General features: G+C 43.3%; 1 protein-coding gene across 2 annotated transcripts in view; it reads left to right on the top strand.

The window, feature by feature from the left end:
- Positions 1–17465, top strand: part of NECTIN3 (nectin cell adhesion molecule 3) — a 135271-nt gene extending 117806 nt beyond the window's left edge. Inside the window, exons 9-10 of one of the 2 annotated variants that reach the window (XM_035000208.1) lie at positions 708–903; positions 17212–17465. In XM_035000208.1, the coding sequence (XP_034856099.1) occupies positions 708–887 (180 nt within the window). In that variant the 3' untranslated portion in view covers positions 888–903; positions 17212–17465. Of the gene's footprint in view, positions 1–707; positions 8733–17211 lie in introns of those variants that run through there. The other variant, XM_035000207.1, reaches the window with a different exon arrangement.
- Positions 17466–18863: the final 1398 nt, after the last annotated feature.

Here is an 18863-nt window from a genome sequence, read left to right as displayed (position 1 = left end):
ATACTTATTAGAATATCACTTGATTTCCATGAAAATTATTTTTTTCACCTCTCTGCTATCTGAGCATGCATAGTATGATTTTGTAAAGTCCTTGAGCTTGCTTGCCCATCTTAGAAGTAATTGAGTTTTATGAAACCAGTAACCGGGTAGAGGGGTCAGTACCAGAGACACCACAGAGCATCATGGGGGTTCATTTGATGGTGTCAGCTCTGACAGCGTTTCTGATTCTCAGTTACGTTGGGCATATGGTCAAATACAAGTTCATTTCACTGTCTTTTCCCTAATTCCCCAGCACTGAATCCTGAGGTTTCTTTTGGTTTTGTTTTGGCTGTTGGACGTAATTCTCTGTATATTTCATGCACACATTCCAAGCTTGAGGCTTGCCGAGGGATTCCGGAAGTTCACAGCCTTGTTCTTCCCTAGTTTAACCGATACCAGTTCCAAATTTTGAAACCTGAAATTGACTATAGTTTCCGTTAGTCATAACTTTCTATTTAGGAGCTGCTGCGACTCTTATTCAGGTATTGTAAGCAATGCAGGACTGGAAAATGGTAAGTTGTTGGACTTTACCTTGCCTTTCAGTAGCTTGTGGGATAATGAATCAGAGACACAGACTGTAATGAATTCAATTCTTGCCTGTTTTTACCAAAGTGCTAGAAAAATGCAAACAGCTGCTCTGTTAATGTAAGCAATATTTGAATTTTTAGAATGGACTAAATAGCAGGAGATTGGACTATGAAGATGAGAATTCCACGGGGGAAGATGGGATTCAGCAGCTGTACCCCCTTTACAGTCAGATATGCTACCAAGACCGGAGTCCTGGCAAACATCATGAAAGCAACGAGCCCGAGAGCGTCTATATCAACCCACGAGAACACTACGTGTGATTTCCCTCTTTCCAGTGTATGTCCTCCTGACAAATGTTTAATCTTAGACTGGGGAGAGAAACTGAGGCCAATGGTTATGATTTTATTCTCTCGTATAAAATAATCCCAGTTTACCTGTATCAGAAGTCGTGATGAATGGCTTGGAGCCAATAGCAAATTTCTTTCCTTCCTCAAGTTTCTTAGCCACCAGGTGTGTCTGGGAACTTGACAATAGCTTTGTCTGTCTCTGTGACGGTAGCGTTTAACTACTAACATTTGGCCCACAACGGCCCGTTCATTTAAATGTAGAGCATCTGCCTGTGATAGCAGCAGTGATTCTCCAGAAAGAAAGGCCCCGGCTGGGAATGTTAACCTTGCTGGGGCTTAGGAAGGCCAGCCTGTTCAGCTGTAACTCAAATGAGCAGAAAAAGGAGTTCAGAATCCATCCCACTAATTATTTCATCGGGATTTGGCTTTCCCTGACATGCTTAATGCAATTACAGTACCTGTGCAAACGGGAGGCCTGAGGAAAGAGGCAAAATTTGCTCTTTATCCAAAACAACAACAACAAGAACAAAAAGCAGCTGAAGCCCTCAAGCCTGTTGGTTGCTTTTAAAGTCTTGTGATAACTGTAATCGGTGTTCTTTCGTGATCACTAAGGTCGGAGGGATACATGTTTTGTGCCGTTCTCTGCCTAGGCTCGATTAGCTGCGTGCTCACCAAGGTTCTGCTCTCACTCTGTTGTTCCCACAGTTCTGTTCTTCCCTAGCCAGATTAGCCTATTTCCCACCTATGAAATTCTAAAAGCCTTGGCTAAGTGGTGGACAGCCTTGAGCCCTGTCCCTCTTTTCTGTAGTATTGCATATGACAAGCTCAGCTTTCACTTCTGAAATTCCTTTCAAACTAATCCTAACCACACAGGCTTTGGCCACCCTCTGCTTCTTCAGACTACTTCTCCTCCCTGTTTTATCTACCTCAGAAAAGCCTGCTGGAAAATCACCATGAAATAACTCCTGCTCTTAAAAGCCAGGTAGAAAATGTGAATTTTTTTTTTAAGTGCCACTTCAGTATGGCATATATGCTAAACCCTCATGTTGTCCTTTATCCCCCCACCCTCTTTTACCTAGTCAAGAACAAGAGTCAAGGGATGCTAAAAAGCAAATAATATAGTGACTGACTTACCAGTGCAACATTTTGGTGCCTGCAAATATCTGTCTTGAGTTTTCTCCGTCCCCTTTGCCAACGTAGCCTCACTGAGATTGAAGGTAGTAATTATAGGGGGGTGAGCAGGGGAGGGGGCCCAGGTACCCGCGCAAATGTTGATCACTCTCCTCACATCTTAAGGAAGGCATTGTTTTACCGTGTGTTCTGGAAGATGAGAGGTATGAAAAACACTGCAGACTTGTCGTGTATTAGGAAAGAATGACATAAGTACTAATAAAAGAGTACACGTTTCCACCCTAAGTTTCAGCGGGGACAGGAGAATATGGACCTAGATTTCTAATGAGATACCAAAGATACCTTGTGATTCATGTTGTGCCGGCTCCGGTTCCGGCTCGTGTGTGTGTTCCCTTGTTTTAGTGCCACACTCTTTCAGGCAAGTTTTCCAGGTGGTTCCACAGTAGTCAGGCAGTCTGCCCCTATTGCCTGGGGGACTGACAGTTCTAGGAGAAAAGATGCTTAAACTCTAACTCAGCACTTTAGCAATTGAAAAGGCTCTAGGGTTATATGGAATTCAAGGGTAAATCCCAAGGACCCTCCTTGCTGTATCACTGCGCTACCTCAGAGTTTACTGCCCTTTGTTGCAAGATGGCATGGAAAGAACATATTTGATTATTACCTGGAATCCCATCAGTGAATTAGTGTAGCTGAAGGTGGAGGAATCCTTGCAATTGTTTCCCAGCAGAAAGATGGCTGTGGTTGGAGTTCTCCTTGAGAATAAAGTGTTTTTATAAATACTAGATGTTACAAAGGAAGAGATGGTGGTATGTCACCTCCTTTAGAAAGCTTTAAAAATGCCTTACACACTAGGGATGGTTTCTAGGGTCCTGCTGGGAAGTGGGTTGATGAATTAGAATCACAAAAACTTATCTTGGACCTTGGAGGGGGTAGTAAAGAGGTCTTCATTTGCACTAGATTTGGAAGGGCTGGGTTTTCAGTGCCTTTTGGCCTGTCTTCAGAGCCCTCCCTACCAAGAAGAACCCACTATAAAATTTTTAACATTTTGATGTAGTTATGGAAAAGAAATTTCGTGGTGTAGACACCTCTCTTATAACCAGCTAGTTCACTATCCTCTTTGCTTCTCTGTCAGCTACAATAGTTCTCAAACAGACTGGTAGATTTTATAGCTGTTGGCCCCTTTCATGGGTCGGATAAGCTATATAATTGTTTATCCTGGTGTCTCCCTTCTGTTCTCTCTGAACACTGAGTGGAACAGAAAGGAGCTTTAAAAGGGTTTGATCAGCCAGCCCCCTCAAACAAAAAATGCCATCCAAAATTAGCCCATTGATTTCTAAATTTGGAGCTTAGACAACTTGATGATGGCTGTTTAAATTTGGAAGTTATACTCTTAAAGGTCAGTGAGTGATATAATCCACAGCTGATACTAGATACTCTTCCCATAACTGGTTTACTAGAACACACGGAAACAGAAAGAAATCCCCAGAGTGCTTATCCGCTTAAGGTCGAAGCTTAACGTTTCGGGGGGGTTGGAGTGTGCGTGCTCCCTCTCAGAATTGCAGCCATGGTGGCCCGTTGCATGGGCAGCCCAGGCTCCAGGGTCACCAACCTTTGCACACCAAGCCAAAGTACAGCCTCTGGGCCGTCCAGGATTGGCCCGGCATAATGGGATATGAATTGACATTAATTCTTAAATGGCAGTGATTTGTTGCCTCTTCTGTGAGGGTTCTCCTATCCTTGGCCTTCTTATATTTTCTAAGTTTGAAGAAGTCCATGCTTTCTGATAAAATTCTTACCTGTGATAGACCTCCCTGTAACACACACAGGGTAGATACTAAAGAAATAAATGCCCTCTAAACTAAATGAGCTGGTTCCTCATAAATCTGTTAGGGCCTCATTTACTCACAAGGGTAGCACAATTTCTTCGTCCATCTTTTGGGGATGATTTCCTAAATGCTCTTCCATAGTAGTCTAAAATTGACTTTTGCTTTTCGTTGTACACTCTTTGCCTGCACTAGGCTGGCCTTGTGGTACTATTCTTTACATACAATAGAGCCTTCCTTCAAGCCTCTTATTCCCTGGGGTGTCGAGGACAGACCATCTACCAAGAACCAAAAGAACAGATTCTACTCCCAACCTCCCCCATTCTGGCTGCGAAAACCTGAACAAGTCACCTAACCTGGCTAGGGCATCGGCTGCCCATTATCCATAAAGTGGAGATTTTACCTTTCCTGTCAGCCTCTCAGAAATGTGAGAGTTAAACAAGATAATAATACATGGGAAATTATAAGTTCTCTTCAAACTAAAAAAGCCTATGACTCTATTATTATTAAATGTTGAACCTAAACTCCCAGCGCCCTCACCAGCACTGGGGAGAACCAAGTGGTAACATGAAAACTTCCATTTGATCCAATTTGAGTATAGCCAAGTGCAAGAGGGACTTATACTTTCTTTTGCTGTAACACCTATTTTGTCTTAGGGAAAGCTTGATATCTGGAGCTTAGCCTCTTAAGCTTTGTCTAAAATTGCAAATGCATGTTGTCATAACCAGGGGTGCTCTTGGTTTTCAGATTACTACTAATAACAGCTACATTATTGAGTTTGTGATATGGACAGGATTCCTGGACAAGTCCCCTACATGAATCCCTTCACAGACTAGGACCAAACTCCTGTGTCATCCCCTTTCCAGGAGCCCCTGTGGGGATGGAAAGGCTCACACTCCTATGCTGCACACCCACAGACCATGCTAGTCACCAACCAGCTGTTACTTCTTTAAAATCTGCTTCTGGGGAGAGGAGTTAAGAGAATACATTTTCCTGATTGTTTTTGAATGGAGGTCTAAGAAAATACATAAGAAAAAAACCCATAAAAAACATTTATTAAAATGAAAGGAAGCACAAATGCTCATTTTTACTTGGTTTTTGAACTTCTCAAAATGCTCAGAAAGACTTATATCTGTTAGATAACCATAGCTGCAAAAACAATCAAATAATTAAAGCCACTCCATCCCAGTTGGTTCAAAATAATTTGGGCACAAACTTCTCTCTAACACCTTCACCTTAGTTCTTTGATACACCGATCACTCTGTTTGGTCTGTCCCACCTTTATTGAACTCCCAGGGAGAGGCGGATAGATGGAAAACTAGCTAGCTTTGGTAGAAAACCAGAAGAAGAATAGGAAGAGTGTGAAGTAGAAATGCCAGGGCCCCCACCACTGGTTCAGCCGTGTGCTTAACTGACAAGGTTCTTCATCCTTGGACTCTTTGCAGATCTTCCTTCTAGGAGGACCAGGGACTTCAGTTCTTCTGATAAGCCAGAAACTGCTATCAGCAAGCCTATTCAACTATAGATGCTGCCTGGATTAATTTTATTATATCTATAAGGAATTTCTATTTCTTCCATTAAAGAAAATTGTTGTGAACTGGACTTGGCCAATTTGGTCCCTTGCAGGGATTTGGTGGTTCTGGTAGCCTTCAGGAGGTAGAGGTGGGTGAGGGCTGTAGCTCTTTTCCCACCCCCATCCCCAACCTCACCAGGTGATTCTTTACACTGAAATCAGCCTTTGACCCATTTCTGCATCATTCATGTTGATAAGCAAGCAGGCACCCTGTAACAGTCAAATGTCCTGTAAGCTTGAAAATGTTCTAGTTCTGTTCTTTAGGGAATTCAACAATATCTTATGCAAAAGGTTTATTAAAAGCAAATCCAATAATATTCCAGTATATTTAGTGTCAGGCGACCCAATTCTGTTTAACTGCTAGACACAGAAGAGGTTAGTAATCTAGGGATCCAGGGCTAGCGGGCTTGCTAGAGTCTCATACCCTATTGATGGAAGGGCTGGAGTGCCCTGCAGTATTTGGCCAGTCCCAGTCCACGTACCTGTAACACTACTAATATGGCCGTTGAAAATAATCATTTATTAACAGAGTCTCTGGTGTTAAACTATAGATAAAGCTCTTGTGGTAGAAGCCTCTGAAGAGACTAGAGTTTTTCAAATGCTAACAACCTTTGGAGGATGTTATTCCCCCAACAGGATTCTTCAAATGTTTACTCACCACTCCCAGAGTGTTTATTAAGACTAATTAAAGATTGCCAAAATAATTTAAATTACATAGAATGTAACAGAATTTGTTAAGGATTCCTCAGGATATCACACCTTCTGACATTTCTCCTTAGTGACGACCTTTCCTTTCTTGGCGGGGAGGGGGCAGGGTCGGTATGTGAGAGAGACAGAGGGGAGAAGGGTCCACTTAAAATTCGCAGTTAAAAAAAATTTTTTTCCATTCACACACACAAAAGAACCCTCACATCTGCAAACATTTCACTCTTTCAGACCCATTTTATCATATTTGCTTTAGCATTATCTCTGCAAAAAAGGTTGGGGGGAACAGAAAGGTCATATTTACCTTGATGGTCAAAATACATAAAACATTAGGTTTATTTCTACTGTATTTTCATTACTAGGTTAGTTATTCTCAAGTTTCAGTTTGATTGTGGTGCCGAGTAAACTAGAATGAGAGAATGTCAAAACCTCAGATGCCACTACATTACTGTTTTATCATACGGTATCAACTGAGAAGAGCATGATGTGGGAGTTCCTTCTACATACCAGGGAGAAGGGAAACTGCCATGGATGAATAAAAGGATTCTTCATGTCATCACTTGGGAATAGCTCCCTTCTATTGGTCCATTCCCAAGAATTTTCTAATCAGTGTTTGGGGTCTAAGGACATGATATGTATCAAGTTACATACCTCCCTGCACCAAAAAGAAGTAACTATATTCTGTATTCTTTACCAAACAGTTGCCCTCTTGAAGTTTTTTTCCAGCAGGATCCTTGGTATCATAGCCTACACTGGTTGTATTTATCATCATGACATGGGGTTGAGCTGTGACAGTCAGTTAGAGGACACCTAGAGGGAAGACCTCCCTGGGAATCCAGAACATCAGATTTGCCACACTGGCTTAGAACTGTGACCCATCCTGCTACAACTGTGTCTGGCAACCATGAAGGGATGCTTTATAAGTCTCCTCCAGAGGTTAGGAATAACCTCAAACATCCCTAATGTCCCAATAACTCACAATAGATCTAGGAAGTGCAGGGTCACACAGGATTTTCCAAGTAACAGGGTGTCACTGCTTTTGATTTTTAATAATGTTTCCAGTAACAGCCAGTATTTTTCCTTAAATTAGCACATTGATCAGGCTAAATTAAATTCTTCTCTCAAGTCGTGTTGATAGCTCAGTGTTCCCCATATTTTGACTACAGCCAGCAGTATTTTTTCCTACATGTGGTAGTTTGCACTTACCCGCACTGTGGCTGTTATGCCTCTGCTTTTTCACGCAGTCTTATGAGAACTTACTGCATATTTCAATACCCGGAAGAGCATTTGTCATCTTAGGTTTCGTTGTGTACTTGAAATTCCAAGTCCTTTGTAAAAAAAAAAAAAAAAAAGTTAAGTAGCTGGTGTGGCTACTGGATCCCTGGATTATTCCATTTGTCCATGCAGAAAAGTTCCTGTTTATCCTCTACCTTCTGTTTCTATTTCTAAGCCAATGCTTTAAGACATAACATCTGCTCCAGCCTATTCCCTCTCTAGTCTTAACGTCTTAACTTCTGTACTCCTTAGTCTCACCCTGTAAGTTCATACTCTGTACCTCACAGGGCTTTATGGAGGGAAAAATAAGATACTTAAGGGTTGTCTTCAAGAGAGGTCCTACTTTTAAAGTGATTTTATAAAAGCCCCTAGGCTTAGAAATGAGAAACTCTATAGCTCTAATTCTTTTCCTATTCTTGTTTTGCTATTGTTATTTCTGGAAAGTGATCTCTGTCTGAATAGGCTTACTCTGGTTTTAACTTTCTTCCCATTAACCCTTTTCACACTGAAATTGTCCTTTATCTTATCCATGCTCAGAACTTTTTACTTACAGAGCCAAAACTAATTCTCCCACAGCAAATCCCACCTGCGTTTACTCCCATCATTAAATGAATGAATGTATTCCACAAACAAGCATTCAGCTCTGCACATAAGTCAGAAGCTAGTGAGACTTCACTCTGGCCCTGAGAAGATCTGACCACGTGCCTTGGTTTCCTTGCATAAACTGAGGTTAATTCTGCTATTTCACAGCACCTGGGGTCGTGAGTCTTGACTAATAAATGGTGAAAAGCATCTTGCAAATGTCCCGTACTGTATAAACGTGTAACGAATAATCTGGAGAGTCTTCAAGTAGAAATGTATTCTTGTGCAGCTCAGTTCAGAATACTAATCTACCCATTGTTTTCAAATAAAATGTTTTACTAACCTGTTTTCTCCTTTTTTCTTTTAAAAATATTTTTAGTAAAAATTAGTTTCTAGGAATTTGAACTATGTATAGGGACATAGGTCCCTGATAGAAGAAACCAATAGTATATATTCTTGCTTGTCAGAAAATGCTCAAGTTGTATTTTAAGTGTTAAAACTAAAAGGGTTGCATAACAATATAGTGGGGTAAGGAGGAGGATTTTTAGCTCAAATGTGGCAAAATATAGAAGTACAAAAATTAGCTTTGATTTTGAGATTGTATTATAAATAGTAGAGTTAATGTGGTTGTTATAGATACTCTTTATTTTTAAGTTACCAGAAATTATCTTTTATTTTTGAACTGTATGGTTCTTGACATGTGTTGAATAAAGTTTTTATCACCTAAAATTTTTCATTTACCTTATTATCAATAAATCAGTTATGTTTAAAATACATATAAAAAGTGATAACCTAATTACATGACTGCAAAATTCAAGATTTGAAGAACATCTTTTATAGAAATGGTAAATTTCTATACTGGAATCCATTTTAAAAAAAGATTTTAAAAATAGCAACAGAAGTACTTTCATACTTAAGGCAGTATTGGAAATGTTTTTGAAACGTGATCAGTTACACATTATTATAACTGCTTGTGAAAATTACTTTAATACCTTTTTTTTAGTGAAGCTAAACTTATTCCACTTAAAGAATTCTTCATTCCTTATTAATCCTTAGGTGTTAAAATATGCCTTCTTTTATGAAATGATATTAGTAGTAGAGAGTAACTTTAAAAAACTTTTTTTGAAGATTTTATTTATTTATTTGAAAGAGAGTGAGAGAGAGCATGGCGGGGGGAGGAGGGTCAGAGGGAGAAACAGACTCCCCTCTGAGCAAGGAGCCTCATGATGCAGGCCTTGGGATGGTGGGACTCTGGGATGGTGACCTGAGCTGAAGGCAGTTGCTTAACTGAGTGAGCCACCCAGGTGCCCCAGTAACTTTAAAAATATTATTACTTACCCCCAAAAAAGTTGGCATCTATCATAGGTCCCTGAATTTTGTTTTGGGAATGAATGCTTACTGGTCTGTGAAATGTCCAAGTCTGGGAACCACTTAGGAGATACCATAAAATTCATCCTTTTAAAGTATATTAACTCAGTGATTGATCAATTGATTGATTGACTTAAAAGATTTATTTATTTGAGAGAGAGAGCACGAGCAGGGGGAAGAGCAGAGGAAGAGGGAGAGAAACTCTCAAGCAGACTCCGCTGAGCACAGAGCCTGACATGGGTCTCCATCCCAGGATGCCGAGATCATGACCTGAGCGGAAATCAAGAGCTGGCCACTTAACCAACTGAGCCACCCAGGCGCCCCTCAGTGTTTGTTTTAGTATATTCCCAGAGTTATATAATCTTCACCACAATTTTAGAATATTTTCATCAACCCCAAAAGAAACCCACTCCCATCCACTCTCCCCACCCCACCACTCCCCTTGCCCCTGGCAACTACTAGACTACTTTCTGTCTCTGTGGATTTGCCTGTTCTGTACATTTCCTATAAATAGAATCATATATCGTGTGGTCCTTTGTGTCTGGCTTCTTTCACTTGACATGCTTTTAAGGTTCATCCATGCGGGCACCTGGGTGGCTCAGTTGGTTAAGCGACTGCCTTTGGCTCAGGTCATGATCCCCGAGTCGTGGGATCCAGTCCCCTCATAGGGCTCCCCTTGCTCTGTGGGGAGCCTACTTCTCCCTCTCCCTCTGCCTGCCACTCCCCCTGCTTGTGCTCTCTCTCTGTCTGTCAAATAAATAAATAAAATCTTATTAAAAATTTTTAAAAAACAAACAAAAAAAGGTTCATCCATGCTTTAGCATTTATCATTCACTTCTTTTTATTGCTGAATAATATTCCACGAACATTCCATTGTATGGAGAGACCACATTTTATCCATTCATTGGTTGATGGGCATTTTAGTTGTTTACAACTTGGGGAAGTAATTATGAATTATGAATAATGCTATGAACTGTCATGTACCAGTCTTTGAACATACGTGTTTATTTTTCTTACATATATATCTAAGAGTGCATTTGCTGGATTATATGGCAACTGGATGGCTTAACCTTTTGAGGAGCTGCCGAACTGTTTTCCAAAGCTGCTGCATTTTTTTACACTCCCATCAACAGTGTGTGCGGGCTCCACTTTTTCCACAACCTCATTAATGCTTGTTATCTGTCTTTTTTGCTTATAGTTGTCCTGGTAAGGGTGAAGTGCTATCTCACTGTTTTTTATTTGAATTTTCCTGTTGGCTAATGTTTGTTTGTTGTCTACGACCCTCTAAATATGTAAAACCTTTCTTAGCTCATGGGCCATATAAAACCAGGGTTTGGGCTGGATTTGACCCATAGTTGGCCAAACTTTCTGATCTAGAAGATAGAATTAGTAGATAGACACATTAGAATCGGTATTATAAATACATTCTCTGTGTTCAGAATGCAGAGGAAAGCATGAGCCTCTTCAAAGGAGATGTGGAGTGTTAAAAAGAATACAAGTGGTAATGGTGCTGATAAATCTGCATGCTGGATTTGGGGGAAAAAAAAACCCAAAAACTTGGTCTGTAACATTTTCTGATTCCCACGGTGTGAATATCCACCCCACCGTGGTCAATTCTAAGCTACGGACACAACAGCACTGAAGTTGGGAAGGGACGTGCATAATTGGCGGCTGCAAACATGTCGCTGACCTAAGCCATCTCCAACTGGTATGACATGGGGTGATCAGCAACCGTGGCTACCACCCTCAAGGCTATCCTTGGTTTTCTCTTCCACTCCTATAAGCAGCCAATGGGAGGGAGAATATCTGCCCGTCCCATTGTAGTATTAGACCCCCAAACAGCCTTTGTCTCTGCCTTCATTACTCTGGGAGCATAGCTACATTTCCACAAGGCAGATGCATACACACGCACACTCCTTGGAATGTCAAAAAAATGTGTTGGAATAAAACGATAACGTAACAAAGGGAAACATATTCCGATCCATCCAAAAGACTTCCTGGAAATATATTTTAGCTTGGTGTTGAATAGGTAGGAAATGGCCTGGTAAACAAAAGAGCAGACATATTCCACACATATAGATGGTTTGTGCCAGAGTACAAATGTGGGGAAGATTTATCTTGGTGGTTAGATATGCAATTGCGAACCCCTGTGATCAGGGATTTTCCTGCAAGTTTCTTCTTCCCAGAGGTTCTGGGAAAAGCCTCAACTTTAGATTTAGGCTTTTACCAAAAAGCACAATATAAGGGGGAGAAAGTCCTTTTATACCTTCTGAAATTGCTATAAGAGAGAAATTAGGTGGCGAATCATCCAGACAATAATTAGTTCTTATCTCAGACTTTAAATGGCCCTTTGAATTTCTCGTCTCCTACATTTCCACATTGCTATCAGTTCGTGAACTGTTTTTAAGAAGAGCTCTGCCTTCTTGTCCACACTCTCCTGGGGCTCCTTCTCCCTTTTCTACACACTTCCCTTCCTAGGGTTGGTAAAACCCAAAGTGACAGTGTGGGGTTGGTGCTTTTGGCCTCTACTCGTCTGCTCAAATCAAAGAAAAGAAGCAGCTTTGCTGGGCAGAAGTGGGCATGCTGTTACCTTGCTCAGTAGAACAAGGGCTGGAGCTATTCATTGCTCAGAACTCACAATTGTTGATTACCCAAATACGACATTTCCTAAGTGGAAATGTGGGCGTAAAGGGACTTGAAGAATCTGTGACTTTTTGTAAACTCCTGTGCTTCTGTTGGCTAAAGAGAAAGCAAAGCGTTTTCTAAAATGCAGAGGACGTCCTAGCACAGATATCCCCCGGCAGAATTCATTCCAACTTCCTGGGTTTCCTGGCACGGCCCTGCTTTCCAAAGTCGGTCCTGTTAAACCTGTGTTCTCTCCTGAGGTTCTCAGACTTCAGCTTGCATTGGAATCACCTGCACAGCTTGATGAAGTTCCGATTTTATCCCAGAGTTTCTGATTCAGTAGGTGTGGATGGAGTAGTGAGAAGTTGCATTTCTAAGACGTTCCTAGGTGCTGCCGCTGCTGACCCAGGGATCCCGTAAGCTTCTCCACAGCGCTGCAGGTTGGGCCCTGTGGCCGCCACTGTCGCCCAGCTCCTCACTGAGACCATTGCATCTACCTGGCTTGCTGCAGGCCGTTTCCCACTTGGCCTCTGTTATTTGGGGGTCTTGCCATTTGGGGTCCTCTCCTATTACCATTTGTGGTCCTGTCGTCACTGCTGAACATTTTAGTGATGCTGGAGCCCTTCCCACTAGCGTGTTCCTGATGACCTTGGTAGATGGTATGTCCTCCAGGCCTTTCTGTGGAACATAATCCCTCGGTTGGTTGCTGGGCCTCACATAATCTATATTATAATATATATGGAGACACTCTAAGCATGTCTACATCCCTGAGCCTTTGAATCCTTTCTTCCTCAATCGGCCAAGGAAGTTCTGGCATTTCGGCTTTGCTTAGTGTAGGCCATTGCTCTCTTCAGGCTCCTAGGAACCATCCTAGTAGCAAGGTGATGCCATCTCCCCGGGGAGGGGCGGTGTCTTGCCAAGGTCTGAATCCTGTATCTCTGGAGAATGCTCCCTACAGTCGTATGTCCCAACAGCTGGCTCGGGCAGCCTCAGAGTCCAGTGCCAAGGGTGCTACCTTGGCCTTGGCCAGTATATGTTGGTTAGGCCTTGCAGCTCCTTTGGACCAGAGCCCCTCTTCTCCTGTGTTGTGCCCAGCCTGACCCCGGGGGAATCATGCTGTGACCTAATCCTCCCATCAGCCTTGTAGCCAGCAGAGGTGGGGGTAGCTCTTGAGTGGGGCACATAGCTCCTAAGGTCTACCTTGGTGGGATATTTAACGGTCTCTGGAGGTCAGCACTAGATTTAATTCTGGGCTTGGGCCTCAGCTGCAGGAGCTGAGAGTCTCTTTGTAACTACCAAGGAGACTTTCTGGCTCTCATATTTGGCTTTTATTTGCCTATTCATTGCCTGCAGCTTTTCATTATCTTTTGTGTATTAATGGCTTTTAGCAACACTCATCCAATTCCACTGTCTTTGTAATTACTCTTTCTCCCTTCTCAACACCTGATAAACCTCACCTGCTAGTTTGTTCCTTTCCGGGGATATACCTTTTCATTTAACCACCTATTGGACCATCACCTTGGGCCAGGGGATGCTATGTTCTGTTTATCACCAACTGGGTCCTCATTGCCTGCCAGGTGGCTAGTGATTTGGCTCCAAAATCCCATCTTATTGACCACTTTCTAGGAGCACTCCTAGAAGAACTGTGGCAGGTTGGGGTCTTTAGAAGCAGATGCTGAGATGGATTTTGGTGTGCAGGGACTTCTTTAGAGAAGAATGCCTGTGGCCGGGGGTGGAGGCGGGGCAGGGGAAGAGATGGAAAAACTGGGATGCAGGTCTGGGAAGCCTTGACCCACCCCACAGGGCGTGCTGGACTCTGTACGGCCGGCACCCCAGAGGCCCCCCACGCTGGGTGAAATAGCTGCGTTTCCATGCCCCTGACTCCCTCAGCCACTGGATGTGCCCCCGCCCCAGGCTCTTCGGTGAGGAGACGCCCGGCAGCAGGGTCAGCCTCGGAGGCTGAGGGCTAGGGCAGCGAGTTCTTCCTCCGTTTTCCCCTGCTCACACCAGGAGAGACATTGAAGGAAGCTAGTTACTTTCATTAGACCAGTTGCTCTTTATTTGTAGGCTAGGAAGGGGCTGCAGATGGTAAGGTGATGTTTAAGTTATGTTCTCTGCCTGTATGTTGCCTCTCTCTTTTTCCCCATTCAAGGGGGTGGTTTCCTCATGTCAGGGGAGGTTTATTCTGTTCTTTCCTGAAATTTCCCCTAAAAGCCTAAAACCATCATTCTGAGAGTAGAGTTTGAAGAGAAGGCAATTTCTCTCAAACTGAAAAAGATGCTCTAGGATGGTAGGTCCAGTGAGAAATCTAGATGTCCATGTTGTTTCTGATATTTCTGCATTTGGAGTAGAGCCTCAGAGGGAATGCCATCAGTAATTAGGGACTTTGGACTGCCCTGTGTCCTAGTCCTGGCAAAGAAGAGCACGGTGGCGGGCCTGGAGTGACATGCTGCCACCACCACCATCACGTTGGCACTGTGTAGGACCCCAGGACTTTGAAACAACCTTGAAATAGAAAAGGTAAGCAGAAGAGTGTTGCCAGAATAGCTTTGAATTTCCACCTCACCTGTTGGGATGGAAGCCTGGCTTTAGAAAAGTTGACTAGGAGAAAAGAGAGAGATGTGATATTTCTTGCACACCTGAGTGTGCGGACTGATTCAGACCTGCTGCACATCAGTAAGGGACCTGGTCATGTCGGTCTTCCTCCACACTCATAACTGCTGTGGTCCTCTCAGACCCTCAGCTCTTCCACATGTACTTTCTGTGTGCTTAGGCACACGGCCAGACGGATGCTGAGAGGATGGGGAGCACTTCATGCAAAGCCCTGCTCTGGCTCCTCTCTTTCCCCACCCCACCCACTTGCTGGTTCTTGCATTGATCTGACCTTGACTCTAGTCCCACAAATATTTATTTATAGCAGCACTTTTGGAAAAATCTTAGTCTGTCTCTTGTTTTTATCCTCAGTTTTTTTCACCCTCTCATTCATGTTCCTTTCCTTCGTATCACTCATCTCATAATCTTTTTTCTTCCTTATTTTCAATTTCCACATATGTGAGGGTCTTTGAAGGTTCTAATTATAAAACAATGGATTATAGTGTTTGTCATAAGACACCTCAAAATGCTATTTTAAAAATGAACTCTTGAAGTGTGTAGAACATGCTAATACTGAATTTAGAATTCTGAACAGTATTAAAATAGATTTTTTTTTTGTAGTACTATCCAGCAGAATTAAAAATAGAGGGTGCCTGGGTGGCTCAGTTGGTTAAGCGACTGCCTTCGGCTCAGGTCATGATCCTGGAGTCCCGGGATCGAGTCCCACGTCGGGCTCCCTGCTCATCAGGGAGTCTGCCTCTCTCTCTGACCCTCCCCGCTCTCATGCTCTCTCTCTCTATCTCATTCTCTCTCTCAAATAAATAAATAAAATCTTAAAAAAAAAAAAAGATACCCAGAATTGTAAATGTACAAAAAGATCACTATCTTTAAAAAAAAAAAAAAAAAAGAATTAAAAATAGAAGGAGAAAAAGTCCATGTTTCAAAACCTCATTAGGAATTTCCTGGAAAGATCGAGATTTATTCATGTAGCAGGTCACTTAATGGGTCTCATTTGGATGTTTATCATGCTTCAAAGATGATTCCCCTTTATAATCTAATCAGCCCAGGTTTTGGACACGGCAAGGAACAGGGGGGCTTCTGCTGAGAGGACATGTGTTTCCTTAACTCTTCGGGAATCCAGATGCTGTCAGCTTCATACAGTCGCTCATACAGTGATCCCCTTTTTCTCCACTCTTACAGCTCTCATCCACTGTGCACCCTCAGCCCCTCTCAGCTTTCTGTGATATTCATTCACTCATTCATTCATTCATTCATTCATTCATTCATTCAGTTCGTATGGTCGAGCCAAGTTCTGCTCTAGGTCCTAAGACTATGACAATGAACAGAACAAATAAAAGCTCTGTCTCATGGGGATAGAGGGGGAGAGAGACAATAAACAATTTAATTAAAAAATTGTATGTTAGAAGTATGGATGAAAAACAAAGTAAGGAAGTGAGTCAGTGTTGGGGGCATAGGGTTTACAGTTTAGATTGAGTGGCCAGGGAAGGCCTCACTGACAAGGTGATATTTAAGTAAAAGTGTGAAGGGGTGGAGGGCCATGCACCTGGAAGAAGAAACCATGCAGGCAGAGAGGGAGGAGCAGCAAGTGCAAAGGTCCTGTGGCAGGACTCTGGCCACCACATTTGAGGAATAGCAATGAGTGAGTGAGGGGAGAAGAGGTAGATGAGGTCTGAGAAGAAATGGGAGGTGAGCACTGGATCAGGTACTACTTTGTGGGGGCATTGTAAGGACTTGGGCTTCTCCTTGCATGAGATAGGAGCCATTGGAGGGATCTATGACAGGGGAGAGGTATAATCCGCTTATGCTTTTAACAGGATCACTCTGGCTGCCATCTTGAAACTGACCAAAGAGGGGTAAGGACAGCATTGGGAGTCTAGTTTAGAGAGCATTTAATGGAGAGGTCTGGTGGCTTAGATCAGGGTGGTAGCAGGAAAAGTGGCTTTCTATTGAGGGCATACCCTTCTACTCATCTGTCCATGCTCTGATCCTGCCTGCATCCTCCAGGACTGAACATCTTTCTTGGAGTCCACTCCTCATGTCACTGTCTTGCTCAAGAATGCCACAAGAACTCCTTGCTGACCAAATCATGTTCTATTCTGTTTTCTAGTACTCTAACCTTTTGCAACTTGGCATTCTTCCTCTCTACTTTATCCCTTCCCACTTCCCAGCATGTGCTCTCTATTCCACCAGCTAATGTACTATTCCCCCAGCGTACACTACCCGCTGTTCTAACCTTTTCGGGGAGAGTCCACACTCTCTTCTTGCCTGGAATCTTTCTTATCCTTAAAGCCCCTTTCAAGTGCCCCCTCTGGACGTCTCCCCTAGTTGAAAGTCCATATGAGTGTGTTTTCTGGCATGGCCCTTAGGGCCTGCCCCACCCGTGCTGACAGTTTAGCTTATGCCATTTTGCGCTATTTCCTCATTTGGTCTGTGGTGCCTCCATGAGCTCATAAGCTCCAAAAAGTCATAACCTATTTTTGCCTCCTCCATCGCTCCCCCAGAACAGATGAGGCATGTAATATGAATTTGTCAAATATTTGTGGGTTGAACAAAATGCAACATCTGCTCTTCAAAACTAAAATCGCTCTTTCCACTTCCACAGTGACCTGGCAACTGTCCTAAAGGTGTTAAAGACGCCCGAGAAAACATGAGGACGTTGACTCCCACCTGCAATTCCTTGCTCAAGCTCCAAACTACGTTTCCCTACGGTATTTCCTAGAGTGGTAGCACACTACCATGCCTGCCTCGCAAGGCCGTGACGAGATCTCTCCTGTGTCTCTTGCATAACACCTACCCCCGCGGCGTGCTGCATGGTGCTCTTCAAGGGGTTCAGGAGCTGGCTGCCTTCCCCTGCCTTCCCCACTGCTCCCACCTGCTCCCCACTCTGTCTAACCCTTTCCCCAAGTTGTGTGGATTATTTACAGGCATTACTTCAAGGATGAATTTCATCAAGACCTGCTGAGCTGCATATTTACACAGTCTCCAGGTTTTTCTTACCAGCTGTGGACATTTTTTGCAAATTCTACATTATCACCTAATTGAAACGACTGCTTGGTTCCATTTTTCTTATTAAAGACAGATTAAGAAAATCAGTTCAATACCTTAGCCATTTTAAAGTCATCATTAATCTCATGCCCTTGATTTATAATCTGGCTTTAAAAAAAAATATGTCCCTACAAATCCTTTTCTTGCTTTTCAGTCCCCCCGCCCCACCTTGCTGGTATCAAAACCTACTCCATCTGACTGCTCATTCCACTCGGGTTAGCCTGCTTTACTGGTTAGTTTTTGCTCCTTCCCAATTGGGCCTCTTCTAGTACATGCTCTTTTTTTTCCTCACCCATAAATCTCTTGCAATTTATCATTTGAAGTTTCCAGTTGTTCAAGAGCTTGTATGGTGAGAATGAAATGCAGTATTTTGAGTTTCATTTGGGGTGTCTTCAAGAGCTCTCTCCGTGTTTTCTCTGATGACATTTTTGGCCCCTCGCCACTTCCATCTGCCAGTCCCCACAGCTGAGACCTCTCAAGCCCCAACTGGAGGCGGCATCTGGACTTGGTCCCAGGCCTTGCCAGGAGAATGTTCAGAGTTGGTACCTAGGTTTTGAGGATATTCCTGTCCAGCCAGGCCCAACCCTGCTTGTCAACTCTAATAACTGGCCTCCTATTTGGATGTCGGGGCCCAAGGATCTGACCTAACTTGTCCAGATCCTCAGATCATCGAGAGTCCCCTTAGCCTTGCTGGTCTATCCCCTGAGCCACAGCTAAGGGCCCATGATCCACCTTTGCATGTTGCAACACCTTGATCTAGCCTCACATTTGGGCAGACAATATATTTAGCTCTCCATGCCCTATCAAGGTCAAGGACACCCACCAATGACCACTCAAAGAACTTGCTCAATGCCAAGTGCTGTCTACCTGAGCGACTGCCATCACCTTACACTCTGGATGCATCCTCTGCCTTCCTAGATGAACGTCTTTCCACCAGATGGGTAGGTCTGACCTCCATTTCTAGCCTGCATCTTGGTCTGACACGCACTACTGGAGGGCTTAATGATTCCTGCCCATCCCAGCATCCACTTGAGGCTTGCCTCCCAAAAGAAATGTCCTTAGGAAGAAAAACTATTACACAGTGTTTGTCTCCACACCTTCACGTCCTCGAAGACTCTTTTCTGTCCTCCAGCACCTCCCTCCTGTGTCCAGAGTCCTCTCGCTGGGCAGCTCTGACCCAGCCTCCTCACTGTGGCTCTGCTCCAGGCT

Source organism: Mirounga leonina, unplaced genomic scaffold (genome assembly GCF_011800145.1).
Source record: "Mirounga leonina isolate KUSES-001 unplaced genomic scaffold, KU_Mleo_1.0 Mir_115, whole genome shotgun sequence".
NCBI classification, from domain to species: Eukaryota; Metazoa; Chordata; class Mammalia; order Carnivora; family Phocidae; genus Mirounga; species Mirounga leonina.
The sequence above is the reverse complement of the archived record's forward strand: the minus strand, read 5'-3'. Positions and strand labels throughout refer to the sequence as shown.